This window comes from Lactuca sativa, chromosome 2, assembly GCF_002870075.4.
Source record: "Lactuca sativa cultivar Salinas chromosome 2, Lsat_Salinas_v11, whole genome shotgun sequence".
In the NCBI taxonomy this organism is placed as follows: Eukaryota; Viridiplantae; Streptophyta; class Magnoliopsida; order Asterales; family Asteraceae; genus Lactuca; species Lactuca sativa.
This window is the reverse complement of record NC_056624.2, coordinates 195,005,416-195,029,030: the sequence shown is the minus strand read 5'-3', so window position 1 is coordinate 195,029,030 and position 23,615 is coordinate 195,005,416. Positions and strand designations below refer to the sequence as shown.

The following is a 23,615-nucleotide window of genomic DNA, read 5'->3' as shown; positions in this document are numbered from 1 at the left end:
TGATGTACCTTTGTAGTCTTCATTAGGGTCAGAGTCACAACATCATCTTGTTGAAGTGGAATGACTTTGTCACTCATACTTACAATCGATATGTCATCACCAATTGTATCGAGCATCACCCGGTATTAACATAAAAGATGTTATTGTAAACATTTGATGTTGTCATTTATTCACGAATGATGAAATGGAAGTTAGCCTTTTTATGAGAAGTTCAATTTTAGTTCATAAGCTCAAGTCAAAACCCAATATAACGAAGATATTTTGGCATTCTAAAATAGAAAGAACCAATAGAATTTAATTCCCTCCCTCTTCCCCTAAGAATATTCTACTTCATCAAACATGGATTTGATGGATTGTTATGGAGTGAATTCCAAAACACACAATGGGATGGAATCTGAAATTCCAATTTCATTGGAAAAGCAGCACTACCAATACACATACACGCATCAATAACTATTTATTTCCTTAATATTCAAAAGACACTTGTTATTACACCATTATATTCAATTTTTTGAAAGTACAATGTTTAAATAAGAAAAAATATTATCGTTCCGCATTGTAGACTTGAAGCTCCACGATAGAATTCTAGATATGCTTCCTTCATTTTATTGTATTCTTCAAGGTCAACATCTATCTTTTTAGTTAGTTTCTAGTATGCATCATACAAAGTTTTCTGGATAATTTTTGCTGTCAAAATGCTCCAATAAACCTGTGGAAATCGTAATTTTTTGTAATTAGATTTGACCATATAAATGGCAGTTGGCTGTTTAGTTTTTGCTGTCAAAATGGCATGAAATAAAATCAATATTAGATAGGATCGCAGTTGAATCTTATATGGCAGCTGTATTTAATCTTATATGGCACTTGTAGACTTCTTTTAGCTCATTCCAGGTGAACCATTTGTCCTTAAAAATGTGGTCATCTTGTTCCAATTTTGGTCATTTTTTTGATTAATCCTTTAATTGGGAAATGAGAAAAGCATCAGACGGGCATGAAACGGATTTTTGGCATACCTGGTGGAGCAAAGCAAGTGCATGAAACTGTACAGGTACTATATCCAATTTAAATATAAGCTTTAGTCACCTGATCAAATATTTAATCATGTTGTAAGTAACAAAAAATGGTATATATTAATGTATATTACTATATTTAATGTACTCATGTTCATGAACAACAGAGATCTACTCCATGGGCAGGTGAATGCACCAAAACCTCAATACTACCAAAATCCTTTCTTTACTTACTCTGCTACTTTCTGAATTAAGAAAAAAAGGCTATAAATAATTGCAAACAACAAAATAAAATACAAAAAACATAACAATAGAGTTGGTATCCACCTGTAGAATCCAATTAGTTGCACCCCACATAAGGTTTATTCCAGGTTTTAAAAGGCGTGAAACGCTCCTAGGCGATTAGCCATCCAAGAGCCTCATTTTTTGAGGCGCTTCGAATCGAGGGATTCACGTAGGCGAGGCGCTTGTATATTCAAAAAAAAAAGTTAAAAGTATTTTAGAACCATAACTCCTAGACAAAAAAAAAACTTAATAACCAAGTTAAGAAGCAAAAACACCAATGACATAATTCAAAGACAAGATAAACACAGAACATAACAGAAATCATAAATAACCAAAATGCCTAAAACTCATCAGCATCATCGTCATCAACATCAATCGCAAGTACCTCCTCCTCCCCATCATCTTCAGAAACTCCAATGTCTTCTTCTATCTCTTCATCAATCAAGTTAAATCCCCTAGACCCTTCTACAATTTGAGGTTTCAGATGCCTTCCTAGTAGAACTTGGTGTAGATGACCTCCTAGTAGAATAATTAGGCTCAGATGCCCCAGAAGCTTTATCAATAGCAGACCAAGTTAAATCATCTCCATCAAACACAAAGTCATCCTCCTTAAAATTTTCCTCATCCATATGACCCATCAACCACTCGTTACTTTCATCTATTTCTTTCAAAAGAATAGGATCAATTGTGTCCTTTCTTTGATATCTTCTTTGCAAAGCACGATTCAACTTGATGTACACCATGTCATTTAATCTACTTTGTGCTAATCTGTTCCTTTTTTTTTTTAATGAAGTTGCTGAAAGACACTCCAGTTCCTCTTGCAACCCGTAGCACTACAAGTTAAGCTAAGAACGCGGATAGCAAATTTCTGTAACTCCTCCGGTGCCGATGCTCCATAGGCAGACCACCAGTCAGCTGTTAACAGAAAAAAATCAGTTGCTAAATGAAAAAAATCATCTGTTAACAGAAAAAAAAAATCAGGAACCAATCCACTGTTTTTTATTTATTTTTATTACCTAGAGCTCTTTTGTCTCTTTGTCTTATGGCCATCGGATTGCCAAAAAGACCTTGGGAATTTTGATACAAGTCTAGTTGTTCCCCAACTTATCTTGAGTGCTCAAATCAGGTACCAACCTTTGAATGGTTGCATACAATCCATTCATAACCTTAGCACACATTGCATTCTCGGGATTTTTGTAATACAATTCTGGATTTAAGAAAAACCCAGCTGCATGTAATCGTCTATGGAGTTGGCAATCCCAGCTTGCATTAATATACTCAAAAGCTTTTTTATAATGTTCTTCCTTATGCAAAAAACTAGCAGCGATAGTCTCTTTAGCCCTATCCATGGACTCATAGATGTATCCTATGGCTGGCTTTTTGTCTCCATCTACCATTCTAAGAACCTTAACAAGAGGTCCAGTCAACTTTAAAGCAAAGACTATATTTCTCCAAAACCTTTCTTGCAAAAAAGTTGATGTTAGTCTCTTCCCCGCAACATCTTTTGACCACTTGGTATTGTTCCATTCTGGAGACGTGATCATCTTCCATAAATTATTTTTATACATTTGGGAGAGAGTAATGAATGATGTTGCAAATCTCGTGATTGCATGCCTATGTAGGTTTCTCTGATTTGTAAACCTCCTCATCATGTTGACAATGCCAACATGGTTATAAATATAACCATTACAGAACATAGCTCCCTTCAAAGTATTCCGCACCCTTGGGATCTTTCCAATATCTTCCAACATTGATCCTAAAAAAGTTTTGAGAGAAATATAAAAGAATAAGACAAGTGTACTCAAAACAGTAACTAACAGGTAAAAGAGTTACTAAGGCTTAGTGACTTACCAGCTTTAACATAGTTAGATGCATTGTCTGTCACCGCTTGCACTACATTCTCCTCTCCTATCTCTTCCACCATATCATCAAGTATTTTAAACAATGTGTTTGCATCTTTTTTGATTATTGAGACATCCAAGGACTTCAAAAAGACTGAAACTTGGAGAATTCACTAAAAAGTTCACAATACCTTTCTAAACAGTTGAATCACGCCATCCATCTGACAGAATCGAGCAACCTTTTACTACCCATTCTTGCTTGTAATCTGTCAACACTTTTTGGGTGAATTCCACTTCATTTTTAAGTAGAGGAACTCTAAGCTCATACATGCTTGGAGGTTTGAATCTCGGGCCAAATGGTACAACAGATTTCATTGCAATATGAAAGCTATCATAAGAGGCTGCATTAAAAGGCAGCCCTGCATCATAAAACCAACGACCTATCTCCTGACAAGCCTTATCACTAAGGTCTTTTCTACATACTTCGTTAATTGTTTGCTGTTTTCCACATTTTTCTACCTTTGAGTTTGTCTTCTGGTTTATTGACATAAAACTTGTCTAGAGGACCCTTTTGTCTTGGTTTTTTAGGTGGAGGCTTGATACTTCCTGGTCCCACGCCATCATCATCTTCATCATAGTCATCAAGTGCCACTACATTTGAATGGTCAATATTCACTACTGGAAAATTGGTAATAGAGTACACCCCCATCTAATACGGTTGTAAAAAAAACCCGTATTATAAAGGGATAAATAAATATAATACACACAATTGCAGCATCTAATACGGTTAATTGTAGCATCTAATACGGTCAATGAGATGTACTAGAAACAAAATCAAATAACTAAAAAAATACGCCCCCATTTTGATTAAGTACGACTAATACATAAACATGATCAACTTCCTCTTTAGTTAGAAATCCAACTTTAATGCCTTTATCCTTGCTGCTACAACTTTGATCCTGTTTTCAACTATTAAAGTATTTGTCCCTGGAAAACCTCCTGTTGACTACCAAGGACCTAGAGAAGCAAAACCAATCACAGAATTTGCACTCAAACAAGTGAAGACACTCCTTAAAGACAGATTAAGCTGAAAAACTACAATTACTGAAACAAGTGTATAGGTTTGTATGATGATATAAAACCATTATTCTCAAAGGAATGGAATTGATAGGGGAATGGAATGACTGATTCCATTCTTGTCATAGAAAAGAAAAGAGAGGTACATAACAGAAGCATATAAAGATGTGCATCAAAAAAGTGTACAAGTTTGTATGATGATATAAAAGTACAATTTTACCCTTGGGGTAATATATTTTTAATTTGACCATTTTGCCCCTTTATAGGCCATGAAAGCACAAATGGGCGATCTTGGACAGAGCTTAGGAATGACCCAAGGTTTGGGCAACCAGTTCAAGCAATAATCGAATTCCCATTTTGCCTTCATCCTTCAGAAAGCTGCAGTTTTGTAGACTAACTGTGCCAAAAGGTCAATATTACCCCTCAATTTTTAATAATAATAATTGTAGCAGTTCTTGTTCAGTTTATTGATTCAGCCACTTGACTATTTTCTGTATTTTATCGTTTTTATTTTCTGTATTTTCATCCTTTTTTGTAAGAAGAATTGTGGGGTAACACAAGTGACTTTTTTTATTTTTATTTTTTATTATTTTAGGTTTGTTATCGGTTTATTTTAAAAAATTACAAAACATCAAAAACCAATAACCAGATGAGGTTCAAGTTTCAATAGATTACATGCAAAGTTTGGACCATAAAATGGTCAAATGGAATGAACAGATTACATTCAAATGATTTTTCTTTAAAATTTTTGTTTTATTTTCTGTATTAAACATAATGAAAGCTTGTTATAACCAAAGGTCATAAACAAAATAACTTTTCCAATTTAATTAGAATAAGAAATTTTAGATTATTATTGTAAAAAGGATGAATCTTTTGTAGTTTATATTTTACAGTGTACTCTATAGATTATTTTTAAATACAATTAATGAACTTTTATTCCATGTCGAGTACAAGGGAAGAAAATACCATGAGGCAATTAAATTCAATAGGATATTTTTATGAGTAAAAATACTTGAAATAAAAAATTAAATAAGTTCATTTGATTAAGCCCCGCAGCAGAATTCATTCTTTGAGACGCTTTCTCCCTTTGAGACGCTTCCGGCATATGACCAAACAAATTCATTGCCATTTTCGCTCTATTACTTAGAGTTGTTTATACGAAACCTTAGCCTTCGGTCGACGACGCCTCCGCCTCTGGCCAACGACGCCTCCGCCTTCGGTTGACGACGCCTCCACCTCCGGTCTCCAGTCGACGAGACTGACGAAGTCTCCTACTCCGGCCTACAGCCGCTTCTGCCTCCTTCTTTCACGTTGTTTACAGGTACGCTCGGACTTTGGGTGTAGTTGATTTATTCGTTGATTAATGTTGTGTTTATGACAATGTCTTCTCTGTGTACGAAATATTACTTCATATTTCTGGTTGATAACCCTAGAAAGCATCATCGACTCTGTTTTGAACTTCATCTGCTGTTGCTCCAAAAAGAAAAAATTGTCCTCTCCAACTTCCTTCCTGATTTCAACATTAGCCCCATCTAATGTTCCTATAATCAGGCATCCATTGAGTGCAGATTTCATATTAAGAATATTTCAAAACCACTCAATGATCACACATCCTCCTCTATAACTATTCGATTTCACATTATAATTTTGTTAAAGTTCACATTTATTGCTTAATTATATAGAAACCAATATTTAGAAAAGCAAGATTTTTCATCAAATGTTGACCAAGATATATGCTTGTAGCTGTGAGAGCTGCAGTATCAGCATTTCGTAGGGAAGAAGAATCACAAGTTCACCATTCATCTAAAAGAAGAAGAGAGAGATCAGATCAGGTTTGTCCATTTTTCTTTATGGAACTCCATGTTAAAGAGGTAATTTGGTAATTTAGTTTTAGACATAATAGTAGTAACATGTATTGTATGGAATCAGGACAGGGTTAATTATGATGATTCAATGTTCATGGAGACACCACGAGGCAAAGGTCTTCAATTCCCATTTTTTGTTGCTGATCGTGTTATTATAAAGTCCAATATCTCTCATTAGCTAAGGTTTCTGATACTTCATCATCACAGCAAACTTCAAGTAAGATAACACCCAATTGGCTCTAAACCCATGTGGCATCTTTAAATGTATCATGTTTCAAATGTATGTGTGTGTGTTCTAAAGATAATTGTGTAGCAAGTTTTGCATATGTGACTGATTCAATTTCACTTCAAGTGCCTTTAGCTGTGGGGTATCGATTATTATTTCATCATCTTCTCATTAGTTAGATTAAGTCATAATCTTTAACATATCTTTACCCTCATTATTTTCTATGATCATTTTTATGCTCATTTTCTTATCAACAGGTCTGAGGTTATACATTGGAAATTTACCATCACATATGGATGAGGTACTAGTGCAAACAACCAAGAGCAGGAGGATCCGTATGGTAGAAAGAAAAACCAGAAAAAGAAGTGTTGATAAACCCAAAACGAAACATCTTGAAGCAAGGTATACATATTAACAAACATTATTTGAGTTAATATATGAATCAAGAGTACATAAAGCATTGAATTTGTTTTGAAAAGAGCATAAACTTACCTTGGGCATCTTTAATTTTATATAAAATTCTGGTTTTTTTTTTGGTGTTCGAGACTCTTAGAATTAATTATACGAGTGTTTATGCTTTTGTAGGCATACAATGGACAGTAAAGAAAAGAAAAAGAGAAGTGTGACATTGATCAGAGATCATTCCAAAGAATATCTATCAAATTTAACAGTTGAGTTTGATCAATTCGATAGAGCTATTGGACCTAACCGCTTTAAGTTCACCAGTTATCATGGAGTGACTACGAGGAAGATGATTTCTATCCTTATAGATAGTTGGGATTTAGTGGATCAATGTGACAAGGATCAATTGTGGTTGAACATAAAGGTAAAACTCATTTCAACACACTTTTGATATCATTTAATAGTAGCAATCACAATTTCCTGCCATGTTATTCTCTTCTATCATACAAGTTGTATCATATCATTTACCTAATAATTGTTATCTTCATTTTTTATTTAAAAAAGCAGAATTATTGGCATATACGAGATGATAATCATAAAGCACAAGTACTTAGAGATTGCAACACGCAATGGAAGGCCTACAAGTCGGCGCTTCTTAAGTTGTGGGAAAAAGGTGTCAATCCAGTAAAAGAATACCCGTACCTTGACAAAGCAATGTGGAAAAAGTTTATTGTTCTAAAATCCACGGAAGAATTTGAGGTCTGTTTGAGTTTATAATATTATTATGTTTTACTATTTCTATTTGGACAATTCATTTGTAAAGGAATTAAGAAGAAAAGGTTTCCTTTATTAAATCGGGTATGAAATTATCACATTTTTTATTCCCTTGTGAAATGATTTTGTTTGTGTTGTGATTCAAATCATCCCCAGGTTGAACATCATCAATTCCAATTGAGAATCTACCGAGCACTGCATCAAAATAATCTCATCATACATTTTCACCAAACATCTATTCAGAGCTCACAACTTCTCCTATAGCAGCAGCCTCACTTGGGAAGGTGTATAAGGGTAGATTAAAGGAAAATGGGGATTTGGTTGCTGTTAAGGTACAAAGGCCTTATGTACTTGAAATAGTAACTGTTGATTTATTCATCATAAGGAACTTAGGATTGGCTCTTCGACGTTTTCCTCAGGTAATATTTGTCAAAATTCAGTTCCACATAACATGCATTGTTTTTCTTGATTATTTGAGGCTAGAAAACAAGTGGTTAATGTTATTTGTAAATTAGTAAACTCTTTCTATCTGTTTTTCATATCTTCTTTGCATGACATGATTTCTCCTTAATGTCTCTTCAGATATCATTCTTTCAGAAAAATATTCAAGTAACTGATTCACAAATACAAGATATAATCATATAATATCAACTTTCTTTATGTGAGTAAATGAGTAAATGACCATTTTACCCTTCTGTAAATAAAAAAGAAAAGTGAATAGAGAAAAAGATTTCTAGATCCCAAATTCAATTCATCTTCTGTGTAATCTTCAATCACATTGATCCTTTTGAAATTTTCTGTCCAGGACCAAAAGATTCAGAGACTATTCCAATCTCATACGTATATAATCGTTTTAGTGCAATCAACAATTGTCCGATTGGGAGTGTGGTTACTACGTTATGAACTGGATGCATGAGTTTGTACTTTTTCGACAACATGGATTTCCGAATGTAAGTATATTGTTAGATATTTTTTTTGCATTTTTGTTTATTGTACTAAAGGCTCACCTTTGTTAAATAACAAATTTTTTATCTTAATTTGTTTGTAGAACATTTGGAAGGACAAAAAACCATTTTCTAGTGAGGAATTGGACGAACGAATTAAAACATGGCTGAGAACTTTTGGAGATAAAGTGAAGTCTTTTTCAAGTTAACGGTTAGTTGTTCTATATACATTGTTATAATTGGTTATGTTTTTCAAAAAACCATTTTCTAGTGAGGAATTGGACGAAAGTTTTTTTTATGGAAAATGAGATATATAAAAGTAGGATGCTATATTTTGTGTTTTATTGTGGAAGTTTGCAGATTTCAAGTTAGGGAGGTTGTTGTTATGGAGGTACACAAACATCCCTTGTATTTCATGTTGTATTTGCTCATATTTTTTTATGTTGTGGAGAAGTTTTCACCCTTGCATTGCTATAGATGAAGTTGTTAATGGCATGAATGTCCAATAATTTGAGTTTTCTTCATTAAAAGTTATTTGAGATTTTGAATCCTAAGTTTTCTTGTTTTTGTAGGCATACACTGAATTAGCCACAAAGGGTAAATAGAGGTCAGAGGTGTGACATTAATAAATTTAAGAATGTTTTTATGTTTAATGAACTAGGTATACAACTTTTAGATTGTATAGACTGTAGTCTGAATTCTGAAAGAATATTAATGTTTTTATGTTTAATGAACTAAATGGTTATTGTAATTTTTTTCTGTTTCTTAAAATGAAAACATGATCAATGATGTCCCACTTCTTATGATTGGAATGGAATCATATAGTAGGTTTGTATTTTATAGAGATTGATCAATTGGTTACAATTCACATGGTAAAAGCTTTGCAGAAATTAAAGAGTTTGTTTCAGTTGGAATAGTTGGAATGGTGATCCATGTGTTCCGCAGCATCCATGGAGTGGAATTGGCTGATTAATAAGGCTGGAATGCAAAGCCAGAATGGGCTGGAAAGGCTGCTTGAAAGGCTGGAATAAGGCTGGAATGCAAAGCATCAAGTACGGTTGTTTATTGGTGTATTAGATGTGTATATATGACGTATTAGATGATACTTGAGACATCAAGTACGGTTGTTTTGGTGTATTAGAAGTTTATATATGGCGTACTAGATGATTGTATGGGATGGTATAGGATACATATAATACGGTTAAATAGCCGTACTTTATTATGCATGTAATCTAATACACCCCTCTACTAGTACGCCTGCTATGTACGTACTATATTCATAATTTCAACCGTACTCTATTAACCTTTTTCTAGTAGTGATTTCTTGCACTTTTCTGCTTCTTTCTGGATCATATAGTTCTTCACTTCTTCCTGCACATGCTCTGGACACTCTGGGCATCTTTTATAGTTTTTGAAACCTCTGACTAAATGTTGTTTTAGTCGGTATACTCCTCCAAAAGTTGACTTTGCACAAAACTTGCAAGTAAACTTGTATCTATTTGTTGGGTCATGCTGCATTAAAATGTATACTCCTCTTGCCTAGATCCATTGCATCTTCAGTGTCAAGAATAGGACTGTTGGTGTCCATAGTATCAGTGGAATAAGAAGAAGGGATGACAAGAAAAGACTTCAGAATAATGGAAGCAAAAGAATATAGAGAACGAGGGAAGAAATCTGCATGGATTGATAGAGAATGAGGAAAGAAGATACATGGATTTATAGTGATTGTCGAGACTTGTTGGAATACCCAGAAATAATGCAGAGTCGGCATTGATCTATGTGAAGCGTGAATTGAACTAAACGACACATATATAATTACAGTTAAAAAGCAATAACATAATTAATAGGTATAGCTATATAGGGTAGAATTAAGCCCAATACCCAAGGCTCGGTACATGAATCCCTAAAGGCGATCCCTTTGGCGCCTCAAACAGAATCACTGATTCGCAACAAGATTCAATGCCTCCTGTACACTACCTCGCCTTGGAGGCTGGAGGCGTTTCCATTGTCGCCTTAAGTCGCCTAGCGCCTTAGGCGCGATTTTTAAAACACGGGGTTTATTTGCATTAATCTATATGAATAAGGTCATTTAGACATTTCTCGAATGTTTAATAATTAATACCTTATCATGATAATCCTATGTATTATTACATGTTGGGTAATTAATCTTTTGGGTTATGAAAAACACCATGTAACTTTAGTAAGCCTTTATATATATATATATATATATATATATATATATATATATATATATATATATATATATATATATATATATATATATATATATATATATATATATGGTTAAGTTCAACTGAGAACACTATTTAATGTGAGAACGTGAGAACAATACTTTATGTTACTATTCTACTATGAATTTAATATGTATAGTATTGTAATAATTATAATATGAATATATTCAATTTTATATTGCTATTCTACTATAAAATTATACATATATGTAGTAATTTAGTAAATTCTAATGTGAATGTTAAATATGTGATTGTTTATATATTCGGTGATGAATAATGTCATAAAGTTGTACATACAAAATTTTAATGTGAATATTAATGTGTGATTGTTCGTATATTTGTTGATGAATAATGTCATATCGTTGTATATACAAAATTCATAGTAAAATAGTAACATAAAGTATTGTTCTCACAGTAAATAGTGTTCTTATTTGAACTTAACCCTATATATATATATATATATATATATATATATATATATATATATATATATATATATATATTCTAAACCAGAAGTACAGAACTATATGGAACATGATACATAAAATAATTTTTTTTTTTTGCATAAACATGATTCAAAACATTCCATAATTCAATATCCAGAAAGATAGAGGCAAAAAAGTGAATTTAGTTGGAATGGGGAAGTTACAGTTACCACACAAGAAATGTTCAAGGTAATGATTACTAAAATCTGTTCAGAAGTGACAAAAAATGGTAATTTTAGAGTGAAGGAAGCCAAAAGATCTGTCATTTCAAAAAAAAAAGAGTTATACCTACATCGTTCATCTCTCTGTTTGTGCATCTAGGTCTAGGATTTTTATAGAGAACAACAATGGCGGCATTTATGGTTTTATATGGTAGTGTGGTGTTTTGTAGATAGAAACAGAGAGGGCACGGTGATGGCTATGAGCGTTTAAGGGCGGAAGGAGGTGGAGCAGGAAGCGAGAACCGGGAAGCGGTAATGGTGCTTCGCGGTTGTTCGTCTATGTGTGAATTCATAAAAAGAGGCAGTACCTACTAATATATTCTAAAAGCATGTGATTTTTTCCTCCTATCTCCAATGAATTTCAATCATGTTTTTCTGTCATAATTTTATAATAATGATATGGATAAAATAATCATTAGAAAAATTCACAAATATATTATGACATGTATATTTTTTAATAAACTTATAGTTTTCACTGAAATCAGTTTGTTTATTCGGATTTCACAATTTTGTTTTGCTTTATAGTAAATTATGAACAGATGAACAAAAGGGCATAATCGTCCACCTGATAAAATTTGAACGGTGTTCATGAGTAGCATCTGGTCCAGGCTTCGTGATTCCTTAAGGAATATATGCTTCATAGATTGAATTTGTAGATGCATTTCCTCTGTCTTCAATCGTAGCATCAATTTCAGCATCACTCCATGAATTTAAAGTCACTGATAAAACCTGTTAATTATCCACATTTGACTTTTGAAGTCTTTATTCTTTAACTTTGACCTTAAATATTTTTGTTTTTGATAGATAATACTTGATGCAAAATATATGAATGAATTGTATTTTAAATTTCTTTTCATTGTTATGAGTTTCATCAAGTAATATATAACACAAATAAAAATATTTAAGGTCAAAGTTAAGGAAAACAGATTTCAAAAGTCAAAATTGAACAGTTAATTTGGACGGAGGGAGTAATTATTTATGATTAGGCGTACATCGTTGATGCCGGTACGCTGAATCGTTATAACAACAAATGAGAAATATGTGGCTTAAGTTGAATCTCAAGATCTTTTTTTTCAAATCTCAAATAAACCGTCATTTAATGTGTTTTTTTCTCGACACCATTAGTTTATTTGTTCCGTAGAAAATATGGTTAATTAGATAAAGTTTAACTACATTAGTAAATAAAAATGAATTAATGGGTTTGCCGTCTATTTGTATAAACCAAAATCAAATTTCTTGTTCTTCCATTTTTTTCTAGAATATACAAGAATTGTATTACTATAACACTATAAAGTTTAGTAGTTCAAATAGTTATCTTCTTCATCAAATGTGAATGATTGAAAAAATGTTCTTTCATTAACAAATAGATATTTAAAATATTTCCTTACAGAAAGGTCATGACCTAAAACCAAATCCTTTCAAGAGTTTGATAATTGATAAGGGGTATTTTATGTTCAACATATATTCTTTTGGGTATCAAAGTAATTTGCAGGGTTAAAGACACGCGGGTTGGATCGGATTCTGTTCGGGTTAGGTTTGTATCCGGTTCCTGAAGTATAAAGAAAGAAAGAGAGTGTAGAATGGAGTCATTCAGTCGTTTCTCAGATCAATAGATTAGGGTTTTCTCTCATAGTGTTCTTTATCTTCTCTCTTGATGTTCATCTGTTTAGCTTAGGGTTTGTATACATTATCTGTTTACATTACTCCTTATTGTTCTGTTCTATTATAGATCAGGTTGAGTGAATAATACTGAGGGTAGATTAGGATCTTTGTAGTGAGTTTTGAGTTGTAAGTATCTTGAAAACCATATGTTTCTTAATCTTCAAATGGTATAAGAAATGATGATGTTGGGAAAGTTTGTTTTGTGTGTTTTCAACATGGTATCAGAGCTATAAGGCTCTTGTTATCAATCCTGAAGTTTCGTTGGTCATTAGACGTTGATTCCACGACGATTGGTTGAAAGGTACTTTTCATTTGTTTTGTTTAATCCTTGTAGTTGTTTCACAGTTGTTTTTCAACCGTGAAAGATTAGGGTTTCTATTCTTTAGGGTTTCCGCTTTAATTTCCCTAAAGTGAAACATTATTTTGTTAAGATCTTGGTACTGCGAGGTTCTTGGTTTGCTTTTGCAGATCTTTGAAACTGTTCGCTGTCTGTGGTGCTTTGTTAACAATACTTGGTTGATCATCTGAAGATCAAATTGATTAATCCCTATAATCTGTAATAACTCTCTTGAGGTCGGATTTCATCACCGAAAAACTCTTGAAGAGAACGGATTCAGGGAGTCAATTCTTGAACATCTCTGCTAATTGCACTGTGAGGGTTTATTGTTCCTTTCTTTCTTTTTTAGCTGTAGACGTGGGAGATCTTGGTGTCTTGTGCACACCAATTATTGTTTGTTCAATTTTTTTTGTACACTGTGTTGATTGTCTTGGGCCCCGTCATACTGTGGTAACCATCTGTATTTAAGTCGACACAGTTGTTTGTTTTCTATCTTGGTTTTTTTCTTGTTATATCAGTTCATCATGACTGGTGAAACACCTGAAGGGAGTGGTACTCCTAAAGATAGTCATGTTGATTTTGATGATCCCTTATATGTTCATCCATCTGATAATGGTGTAACTTCTATTATAACGATTAAACTTACTGGAAATGAAAACTATCGTTTGTGACGTAATGTTATGTCTAGAGATCTTAAGGCTAGGAATAAGTTAGGTTTTGTGGATGGTAATCTTGCTCTTGAAAAAAATTGAATCTTCTAAAGCTTCTAAGTGGAAGCGTTTTAATGTTGTTGTTTGCAATTGGATTTTAGGTTCAATTTATGAAACTATATATGCTAGTCATGTATATTCTGATAAAGCTCAGGATATTTGGGATGAGTTGTTTGAAACTTATAATAAGGCTGATGGGTCTGTAATCTTTAATATTCATCAACAAATTAATACTTTAAAACAAAATGGTTCTTCACTTTCTGATTATTACAATAAACTTGATTCCTTATGGAAAGAGTTTGATGGTTTAACTAGTTTAACTGAATGTGTTTGTGAGGCCGCTGCTAAGCTTAATGATCATTCTAAGTTGATGAAGCTAATGCAGTTTCTAAGTGGTCTTGATGATGTTTATAATCTAGTCTAGAGTCACATTCTTTTGATGGAACCCTTGCCAAATGTAACATCCCAATTCTCGAGTATTAAGTTATGGTTATAAATTCTCATGATTTCAAGGTCTACTCGACTAGTTGGTTGCCTGACTCGCCGAGTAGCAGCGGGTTGGTCCACGTGTTTAAGTGACCTACTCACCGAGTCCAAGAAAGGACTCGACGAGTAGGAGCTGGAGGATGAAACCCTAATTTCCAGGGTTTTGCACCCTATTTAAAGGATCATTGGCCTCCTCGGCCTCCCCTTAAAGCCTCTTGATAACCCATAAACCCTAATTCGTGTGAGAGTGCTCCATTTGTGTATTTTAAGCTTTGGAAGAGGATTTTTGGTGAGAAGAGCCTTGAGAGCAAATGTCTAGAAGCAAGGAGCGTGGGGGATCTGGAATCTACCTCAGTTGGCATCCTTTGGAACTTGGAAGATATCAAGTCGTTATCTTGACCTCATTTCATTCTAGATCTCCTTCGGGGTGAATTTTAGGGCTTTTCTAGCATATTAGGAAGCTTTTCTTGAGTATGAGCTAAGATATGAAGTTGCAACTTCATATTTGAACTCTCTGTGGTCTCTAAGTCCACAAAGCTTCCAGCTTTAGCAGTTATGAGCCTCTCCTTATGTGTTAAACTCCATTACAGGCTTGGTTTTGTCATTATAAGACTTTAGAGCCTTGCATGCACGTAAAGTTTGCAACTTTACGTGATAAATATGCCTTGGGGAACTGGATCTGCAATATGGAACCTTATCATGGCTTAAAAAGCGTTTGAATAGATGAAGGACTGAAGGGACTCGGCGAGTCCGATAAAGATTGTCGTGGACTCGACGATTCAGTAGGGTGACTTGGCGAGTCAGTTAGGGTTTTCCTGGTTTTTGGCACGCATGAACTTGGCGAGTTGCAAGGGAAACTCGACGAATTGTCCAAGGAGTTTACGACCGCAAACATTAGGAACTCGACGAGTCACTCAAGTGACTCGGCGAGTTGGCGAGTTATGCAAGGAACTCGGCGAGTGGCTGGTTGTACTCGACGAGTCGGGTCAACATGGACTGTTGACCTTGACCGTTGACCTTGACTTTGACCAAGGATGACTATTGGACTTACGGGGCATTTAGGCATTTATGAACATGGTTGCATGACAATTATAGGTGGTGGAATTTGTTGCGGTGATCCGAGAGTTTGAGCTTATCTTTCGAGCCGATAGTTGCGACGTGAGTTATATTTACTATATCAACAGGGTCTAAGGCACCATGGTCGGCCCTGTATCGGATTTGTATCTGGGTATTTGCTTGATATGTTTATTGATCTGCTAGATCTGCATCCTGGTAGGTAGGATGGTATTATGTTAGTGACCTGGTTTAGGTCGGTATCCTTGTATATAGGATGATGTTATATTAGTGACCGGTTAGGTCGGTATCCTGGTTATAAGATGGTTGTTGTGTTAGTGATCTGTTAGATCGGTATGATTATCTGTTATATACATGCTAGCATATGATATTTACGTTCACATGATTGTTTGATTGGTATGGGGTTGGGTTGAGGCGGGTCCTGCTTCGTGTTGTAGGCCAGCATACCCATGGCGGACCGGATAGACCGCAGGCCCAGGAGGGCACCTAGTCAGGCCGAAGGCCCGATGAGCGGTCTGGATAGGCTGAAGGCCCAGAGAGGGCAGTCCAGACATGCCGAGGCTCGGTGAGTGGGCCAGATAGACTGAAGGCCCGGTGCGGGCGGTCCAGTCATACTGTAGACTCAGGGAGTGAACCAGGTGGACTGAATGCCCAGTACGGGCGGACCAGTCACACTGTAGACTCATGATGCATGGTTGCCCTGTTTCTTATATGTTTATATGATATGGTTATCAGTACGATGTTGGTATATTGGGGGTAACTCACTAAGCTTTCAGGCTTACAGTTTCAGTTTGTTGTTTCAGGTTTAGCGGATAACCACGGGAAGACGAAGGCGTGACCGTACACTTCCTCGATTGATGATTATGATTTCTGGGAACTCTGATGTTTAAACTATTTTGAAAACTAATTGTAATAATCGAATGGTTTTAAATGATTTAAAAAGTTTTAAATTGGCTCGGGTTTTATGGATGTTACACCAAATGTTAAAACTGCCTTCTCTATTCTTTCTAGAAAAGAGTCCCCAAAAGAATGGCTCTCTAATTTCCACTACCTCCTCAAAACCATGGGTTTCTGTTTTTAATAGTAAACTTAATGATTTTAAAACGGGACAAGGTCAAAATAGATCCAAAAATCAGGGGTTACAATGCAAACACTGTAATCTTAAAGGTCATACAATAGAAAGGTGTTATAAATTGATTGGATACCCAAAGGATTTTAAACCTAGGAATGAAGTTCATATTCAAAATAAGTCTTTTTCTGTGAATTCTTCTTCTTTTGGATATAACAGTAGTGCCACAACTTCTTCTGAGTTTGTTCTTGGCAGTGATGCTCACTATCTCACTAGTGAACAATACTCCAAGTTTCTTCGTCTCATTAATGAGAGTTCTACTAGTGATGATGTATCTGCTACTGCAAATATGGTAGGTACATCTATGTTTCAGTGCTGTAATTCTTTTGTTAGTCCTAATAATTCTCAAAGCTGGATTGTTGACTCATGGGCTAATCAACATATGATAGCCTCTGAGTCACAACTTAGAGATGCAATACATGTGTCTAGACTGAACCTTCTTGTAAAACATTTGAATGGTTCTTCAACTCCTATTAACAAAATAGGAAATCTTCAGTTGTCTTCACATCTCACCTTATTTGATGTGTTTGTTGTTCCAGACTTTAATGTTAACCTTTTATCTTTACATAAACTGTGTAAGGATAGTGGCAGTGAAGTTGTTTTTTCTGAACATAATTCCAAAATTCAAGATTCACTATCAAAGGAGATGGTGGAGAATGGTAGATTATATCGGGGATTGTATTTTCTTGACTGTGTTCCCTCGGGTATTTCAACTAATATAACTAATTCTAGATGTTGTGTCTCTAAACTGAGTTGGAATAATAGACTTGGCCATCCAGCTGACCAAGCTCTAAGTTCTTTAAAAGAAAAATTAAAACTTGGAAATGAGTCCCTTCCTCCTTGTGATGCCTGTCATAAAGCAAAACAGACAAGAGAATCCTTTTCACATAGTCAACATAATTCAACTAAACTAGGTGAATTGATTCACTTAAATGTTTGGGGTCCTTATAGACTTGCATCTATTGAAGGTTTTAAGTATTTTTTTACTATTGTAGATGACTTTACTAGGGCCACTTGAGTTTTTCTTTTAAAGTCTAAAATTGAGGTTATTGATTGTTGTAAATCTTTTGTTAATATTCTTCTAAATCAGTTCAATGTTAATATTAAAATAGTACCTTCAGATAATGGAACTGAATTTGTCAATAATCAAATGAAGTTTTTTTTTGTTTTGAATGAGGTATCATACATCAAACAACTTGTGCTTACACTCCACAAAAAAATGGGGTTGTGGAGAGGAAGCACATACATATTCATAATGTATCACGATCTCTTTTATTTCAATTAGGGGTTCCTATTAAACATTGGGGATATGCGATTTTGACTTCTGTTTTTTTTTTTAATAAATAGGATGTTTACTTCTGTCTTAAATGGCTCGTCTCCTTATGAACTTGTTTTTAAAAGATCTCACAGTTTTGAACATTTAAGGGTGTTTGGTTGCTTATGTATTGCTGTAAAACAAAATGTTACTGATAAACTGTCTGAACGTGCTGAAAAATGTGTTTTATTAGGATATTCTTCTGATAAAAAGGCTTATAAACTTCTTAGTCTGGATACTAACACCTCTTTTGTATCCAAGGATGTGAAATTTTATGAGTTTGTCTTTCCTTACAAGTTAAAGTCAACCACTGTTGATAAAATTTCAAATGATTCTGGCCCTAGTGATCATTTTTCCTATGATGTTTTTGACACAAATGAATATGTTAATGATTCTATTAATCTTGATGAGTTGAGAGTAGAGTCCCAATTGGACGGTGCTGATGCAACCATTAATCTGGATGATATCAGTTTTAATGAGACTGTCAACCGAAGTGGCGAGGTACATGTGCCTCTTACTGGTTATTATTATTTATTTTTTGCTTTATTTATTTATCTTTGTTTTTATGCTTTAAAAATCTCTTAATATTTTTGACGTTTTATTTAAATATATCTTTTAATCTTTTTTTGACGTTTTGTTCGTCCGGTATAATTGTTTTTAATGTTTATGTATTTATGTTTGGTTATTTATTAAATGAACGAATATGAACAAAAATTATCGTTCGTTTAGTTAAATGAACGAACATGAACAATGGTCTCTCATAGTGTTCTTCATCTACTCTCTTGATGTTTATCTATTTAGTTTAGGGTTTTATACATTATTTGTTTACATAACTCCTCATTGTTCTGTTCTATTATAGATCAGGTTGAGTGAATAATACTGAGGGTAGATTAGGATATTTGTAGTGAGTTTTGAGTTGTAAGTATCTTGAAAACCATTTGTTTCTTAATCTTCAAATGGTATAAGAAATGATGATGTTGGGAAAGTTTGTTTTGTGATCTAGGTGCAACTGTAAAATAAGCGTCAATCCTACCTCCATTGATGTTCACTTCCCCTTCCTCGATGACCCTCCTCATGTATCATCTACCCGTCGTCACTTTCATCTCTGCCATCTGTGGGTCTCTAATATAGCATTTGGGATGTGCTAGATCCGATTTAGGGTTTTAACTCAACACAAAACAGAGAACATGGAGAATGGAGAAGTAATATTAAAAAGAAGGATGTGGAAGGTGAAGTATGACACAGGGGTAACCATGGTTGACTATTCATTTCCTCAAAACAACTACCGAACGAACAAACATGGGTTAGTTGAGTGAATAATACTGAGGGTAGATTAGGATCTTTGTAGTGAGTTTTGAGTTGTAAGTATCTTGAAAATCATTTGTTTCTTAATCTTCAAATGGTATAAGAAATGATGATTTTGGGAAAGTTTGTTTTGTGATCTGGGTGCAACTGTAAAATAAGCATCAATCCTACCTCCATTGATGTTCACTTCCCCTTCCTCGATGACCCTCCTCATGTATCATCTACCCGTCGCACTTTCATCTCTGCCATCTGTAGGTCTCTAATATAGCATTTGGGATGTGGTAGATCTGATTTAGGGTTTTAACTCAACACAAAATAAAGAACATGGAGAATGGAGAAGTGATTAAAAAGGAGGATGTGGAAGGTGAAGTATGACACAGGGGTAACCATGGTTGACTATACATTTCCTCAAAACAGCTACCGGACGAACAAAGTTGGGGGATATTTGGCTACAAACTCTACTCCATCCATTCTCACTTCAACCTTTAACAAACACAACGATGGAGAAACCATAATCAGAGTTAGGGTTTGTTGTGGCGACTTCGAGCTTCATCTCTGTCCTTCTACGACGACGGCTAGAAGAAAATAAGTGGTGGTATAGGGATCAAATTCCACGTCATCCATTGGTTTTTTAGGCGATGATGGTGATGATGGTAGCCCCAATGATGGTGGAGCCAATGAGATGGCGAGACCAGCTGAATGATGCGTCGATATATGCTGAATATGAAGGGGTTTACCGAAATACGATTTATTCTGTCTGTATGGATCGATTGGGGATGTCGACGATGGATTTAAGGGATAAAATCTTGAAGATGAAGTGGTCTGGGTTAGGTGAGAGAGAGAGAGAGAGGGAGAGAGAGAGAGAGAGAGAGAGAGAGGATAGAGAGAGAGAGAAGAAGTGGCCCACTTTTATATTTAATAATAATATTATTATTAAAAAGTGAAAGAAAAATAAAAAATAAATTCATTAACTTGGACGGGAACCAAAACTGCAAGCAAACTATCTCAAAATGACCACCAATCCAAAAACAGTGGGGTTTGGACTAAACCCCAAAAAAATCATACCATAGGAACCAGTTTTGCAATTTTATCAAAATAAAATAAATATAAGTTTAGAGTTGTAATAAAAACTACTTGATATTAAAAAATGGTTCTAATGAAAAACACATTCTAACTAATTAGTTGAAGTTTATCAAAAAAATGATCATTTTTGTAATTATATATATATATATATATATATATATATATATATATATATATATATATATATATATATATATATATATATCCCCTATTCTAATAAAACAGTACATTTTATGCCATGTGGCATCTTCTTAGTCACTTCCAGATTTTTTTTCCCGCCTATATTATGAAATTGAAATTCCTATCCTGCCCTTATGATACTATATTATCGCCTGTCCAGGTGTCCCACTCATTCCGTTTCTTTCTCTTTTGAAATTCAGATGTTCGGGAATAACTATTCCAAAGGATTAGCAACTATATCGCAATAAACCAGGAAAAAATATCATTTTCAAATCCACAATTAAATTGCACATCTAAAGTATTACAATTTCGTCTACAAAAAATCTAGGGTTCTTCACTTTTTTGTAAGCAAGTTGAAGGAGCAATTTCAATCTTATTTCATTTTTTCTGAGGCACATCCAAAGCAAGAGTGATTTGGGGTTTTTCCAAGTTTTGTTGTTTTTGAATTCAAAATCATAACTTGATTTTTAAAATCATAGATTCATCTACGTTCAATATTTATTCTACAACGAGGCCCTGGTAAGTTTTCTGCATTGAAAAAACATATATGAATGATTTCTCGGTAGTTTCACTCTCTCTCTCTCTCTCTATCTCTCTCTCACACACACACACACTCTCTCTCTCTCTCTAATAAACGAGAACCAAGACTGATTTGAGTTTTCTAACATGAACATGTTTGTTCTGATTTTAGGTTTTTCTGTCTCTAGGGTTTAGTTTTGAATAGATCCTGCAAATTTGAACGATTTTATCGAATTTTTTTTTTTTGCAATGATCTGATTTTGATTTAATCACTTGTAGATTTGTTTTATTTATAGATTTATTTTCATTATAATTTACTAAACCCTTGTAACTTCTTGGATAATTTGGTATTTTTTGACAATGTATAAAACCGATGCCGGATTGATTACAATTGGAATTGGAATGTGTGTGGATGCAGTAAAGCACTTACGTTACTCTTTGGTAATTTTGGGCGTATATCAACCGTACCTTGGAGGAATATGAGAAATTCGATTCACACTAGGGCTAAATCAATTTTCTACATCCATTCTTTGAAGGTTGGATTATCTGAATGTTTTTTTGATCTTCTAATTCTTGCAAACTACTATTTTTTGTCGATGTAATGTAGTTTTGGTTAACAATTAACATTATACCGCAAGCGTCATCTTTAATGGTGATAATGGAAATGGTGCAACTCAAGCTTATTGCAAAAACAAGGTAATATTGATTATTAAAGACCCATTGATTGATATTTTAATATTTCTTAATTAACAATTTATTTGTTTAGAGTTATAGTTATTTATTTGTTATTTATTCACTACCATTGGTTCTCTTGCTTTGGCATATCATTTTCCCTAAAAAGTACCTAAATAATGAAATTTTTTATATATGCATGATATACGACTTGAGCATGCTAAGTTGTTTTTTCCAATGATGTTTTTGTTTAACTTATGTAATAAACGATTTGCTTGCAGCTTGAAAAGTTGAACTCTAAAGGCTTTGAAATAATGTTAATTGCTTTAGAAGGTGTTGGAGTCGGCCGCCAAAGGCTAAAATACATAAAAATGATCAACAACAATCATTTGTCTTTCTTTCATAAATGTTGACTCTAGGGGTATTTTTGCTAACAATTTGTAGTTTTTCTGACATCCAAAAACCACAAGTTGGACTTTATGGAAAGGCTTGTGCAGATGTTGGTCAAAATGGTGTAATTGCCTTGTATGACACTTTATTCAGCGAGTTAAAACTGTTATACCTTAAATACATGTTTATTTTGGTCATTTCTAACACAATGCTCTTTTCTAAATCCCACACTGTTTTCTTTTTCATGTTAGAGAACATAAAAATTATTAATTTGTATCATAATGAAAATTTCAAAGATCATAAGCTATCTTCCTCAAACTGCTGGTATATGGAGTTTTCACCGGAAAATATAACTCAGGGATCCCCGACGACAGTTACTATAAGGTAACGTTAATGATAACCTACATTTTGTGCTTTGATTCTTTACTCAATCAATTGGTGATGTTGTTCAATGGAGAACCTTTTTTATATCATGTTTATGTAACAGCTGTATTAATTTTGACTAAAGTTGCCCCAAAAAAAAGTTTTAGCCCCAAAAACCATGTAATCTGAATTGAAATTGTTTAAGTTTTGTCAATTTATATAATTTCACTCATTTATTTTCTATTGATAACCACTTTTTGGTTGGGTTTTCGATGTGTTATTGTTTGCTTTTATCCCATCGGAATTCACTCATTTATTTTTTGTTACAAGGGCTTGAAGAAAGACATCATATTAAGATTGATATCTCAAGTTTTACTTTTGCCAGGTACTTCAGGTTTTTTGAGTTAGGACAGACTATATGTTCAAAAGTTATAAAAACTTTTTACTATTTTGGATTATTTATGTAATATATGTGCTAAATAACATTGAAACTTTAAAAAACTTGTTAATTATAGATTTGCAAACATTTATTAATCTTTATAGATCTTTTGCACAATGAATAGCACCTCATCGCAGAAGTACAAAATTGTGTTTACATAGAAAGATGATAGTTTCCAAGGAGAATACTAGTCGGTCACACAATTACCAAGCGCTTGAATACATGAAATTATGGGTGTTATTATGCAGGATTTTAAAGGGTAAAATGATAAATAAGGTTCCCAAAACCAAAAACAAAGTCATTGTTATTATGATGCTTAAATTAACATGCCAACGTTTTGAACAACAAACCGGTGAAAATGGAAAAAATATCAATAAATATGATTCAAAACAAATTACAATTCATAAGTGAATTTACATATGTAATTAAATACTTACAAATTACAAAGTTATTACAAAATACAATATTACAATTCATAAATTTTTCTAAATTAATGATACATTGTTTTATTATATAATCATTTTTTTAATTTATTTAAAATTATTACCCGTAGGTTCCACGGGTTTTTA

General features: G+C 33.8%; 2 protein-coding genes and 1 pseudogene across 9 annotated transcripts; 2 read left to right on the top strand and 1 right to left on the bottom strand.

Moving 5' to 3' along the window:
- Positions 1–446: 446 nt before the first annotated feature.
- LOC111899845 (uncharacterized) lies at positions 447–3,978 on the bottom strand (annotated as a pseudogene).
- A 1,259-nt stretch (positions 3,979–5,237) lies between these two features.
- Positions 5,238–9,737, top strand: LOC122196521 (uncharacterized). Of its 8 annotated transcripts, XR_006188401.2 has the most exons (11): positions 5,238–5,534; positions 5,957–6,045; positions 6,143–6,295; positions 6,562–6,706; positions 6,890–7,130; positions 7,274–7,465; positions 7,637–7,899; positions 8,286–8,430; positions 8,529–8,635; positions 8,785–8,815; positions 8,997–9,737. XR_006188401.2 is itself a non-coding variant. In XM_042899375.2 (6 exons), exons 3-6 carry the CDS (start codon positions 6,528–6,530, stop codon positions 7,742–7,744), a joined length of 720 nt encoding a protein of 239 aa, XP_042755309.1. In that variant the 5' UTR covers positions 5,245–5,534; positions 5,957–6,045; positions 6,143–6,527; the 3' UTR covers positions 7,745–7,900. The 8 variants fall into 8 exon arrangements, 1 of the variants encoding a protein (XP_042755309.1); XR_006188398.2 differs by having other exon boundaries at positions 8,529–8,815; XR_006188403.2 differs by lacking the exon at positions 8,785–8,815 and having other exon boundaries at positions 5,239–5,534; positions 9,312–9,737.
- Positions 9,738–16,631: 6,894 nt separating this feature from the next.
- LOC128132448 (uncharacterized) lies at positions 16,632–23,457 on the top strand. Its single transcript, XM_052769026.1, has 6 exons — positions 16,632–17,748; positions 17,893–18,037; positions 18,128–18,596; positions 21,790–21,878; positions 22,299–22,379; positions 23,295–23,457. Exons 1-6 carry the CDS (start codon positions 16,632–16,634, stop codon positions 23,455–23,457), a joined length of 2,064 nt encoding a protein of 687 aa, XP_052624986.1.
- The last annotated feature ends 158 nt before the right edge of the window (positions 23,458–23,615 follow it).

Coding starts and splice junctions, on each gene's coding strand:
- LOC122196521 (XM_042899375.2), top strand. CDS start 6,528: ATGATCATTTTTATGCTCATTTTCTTATCAACAGGTCTGAGGTTATAC. Junction 6,707..6,889: donor ACGAAACATCTTGAAGCAAG/GTATACATATTA, acceptor ATGCTTTTGTAG/GCATACAATGGACAGTAAAG. Junction 7,131..7,273: donor AATTGTGGTTGAACATAAAG/GTAAAACTCATT, acceptor TTAAAAAAGCAG/AATTATTGGCATATACGAGA.
- LOC128132448 (XM_052769026.1), top strand. CDS start 16,632: ATGTTAAAACTGCCTTCTCTATTCTTTCTAGAAAAGAGTCCCCAAAAG. Junction 18,597..21,789: donor CTGTCAACCGAAGTGGCGAG/GTACATGTGCCT, acceptor GATGTAATGTAG/TTTTGGTTAACAATTAACAT. Junction 22,380..23,294: donor CAAAATGGTGTAATTGCCTT/GTATGACACTTT, acceptor GTTATTATGCAG/GATTTTAAAGGGTAAAATGA.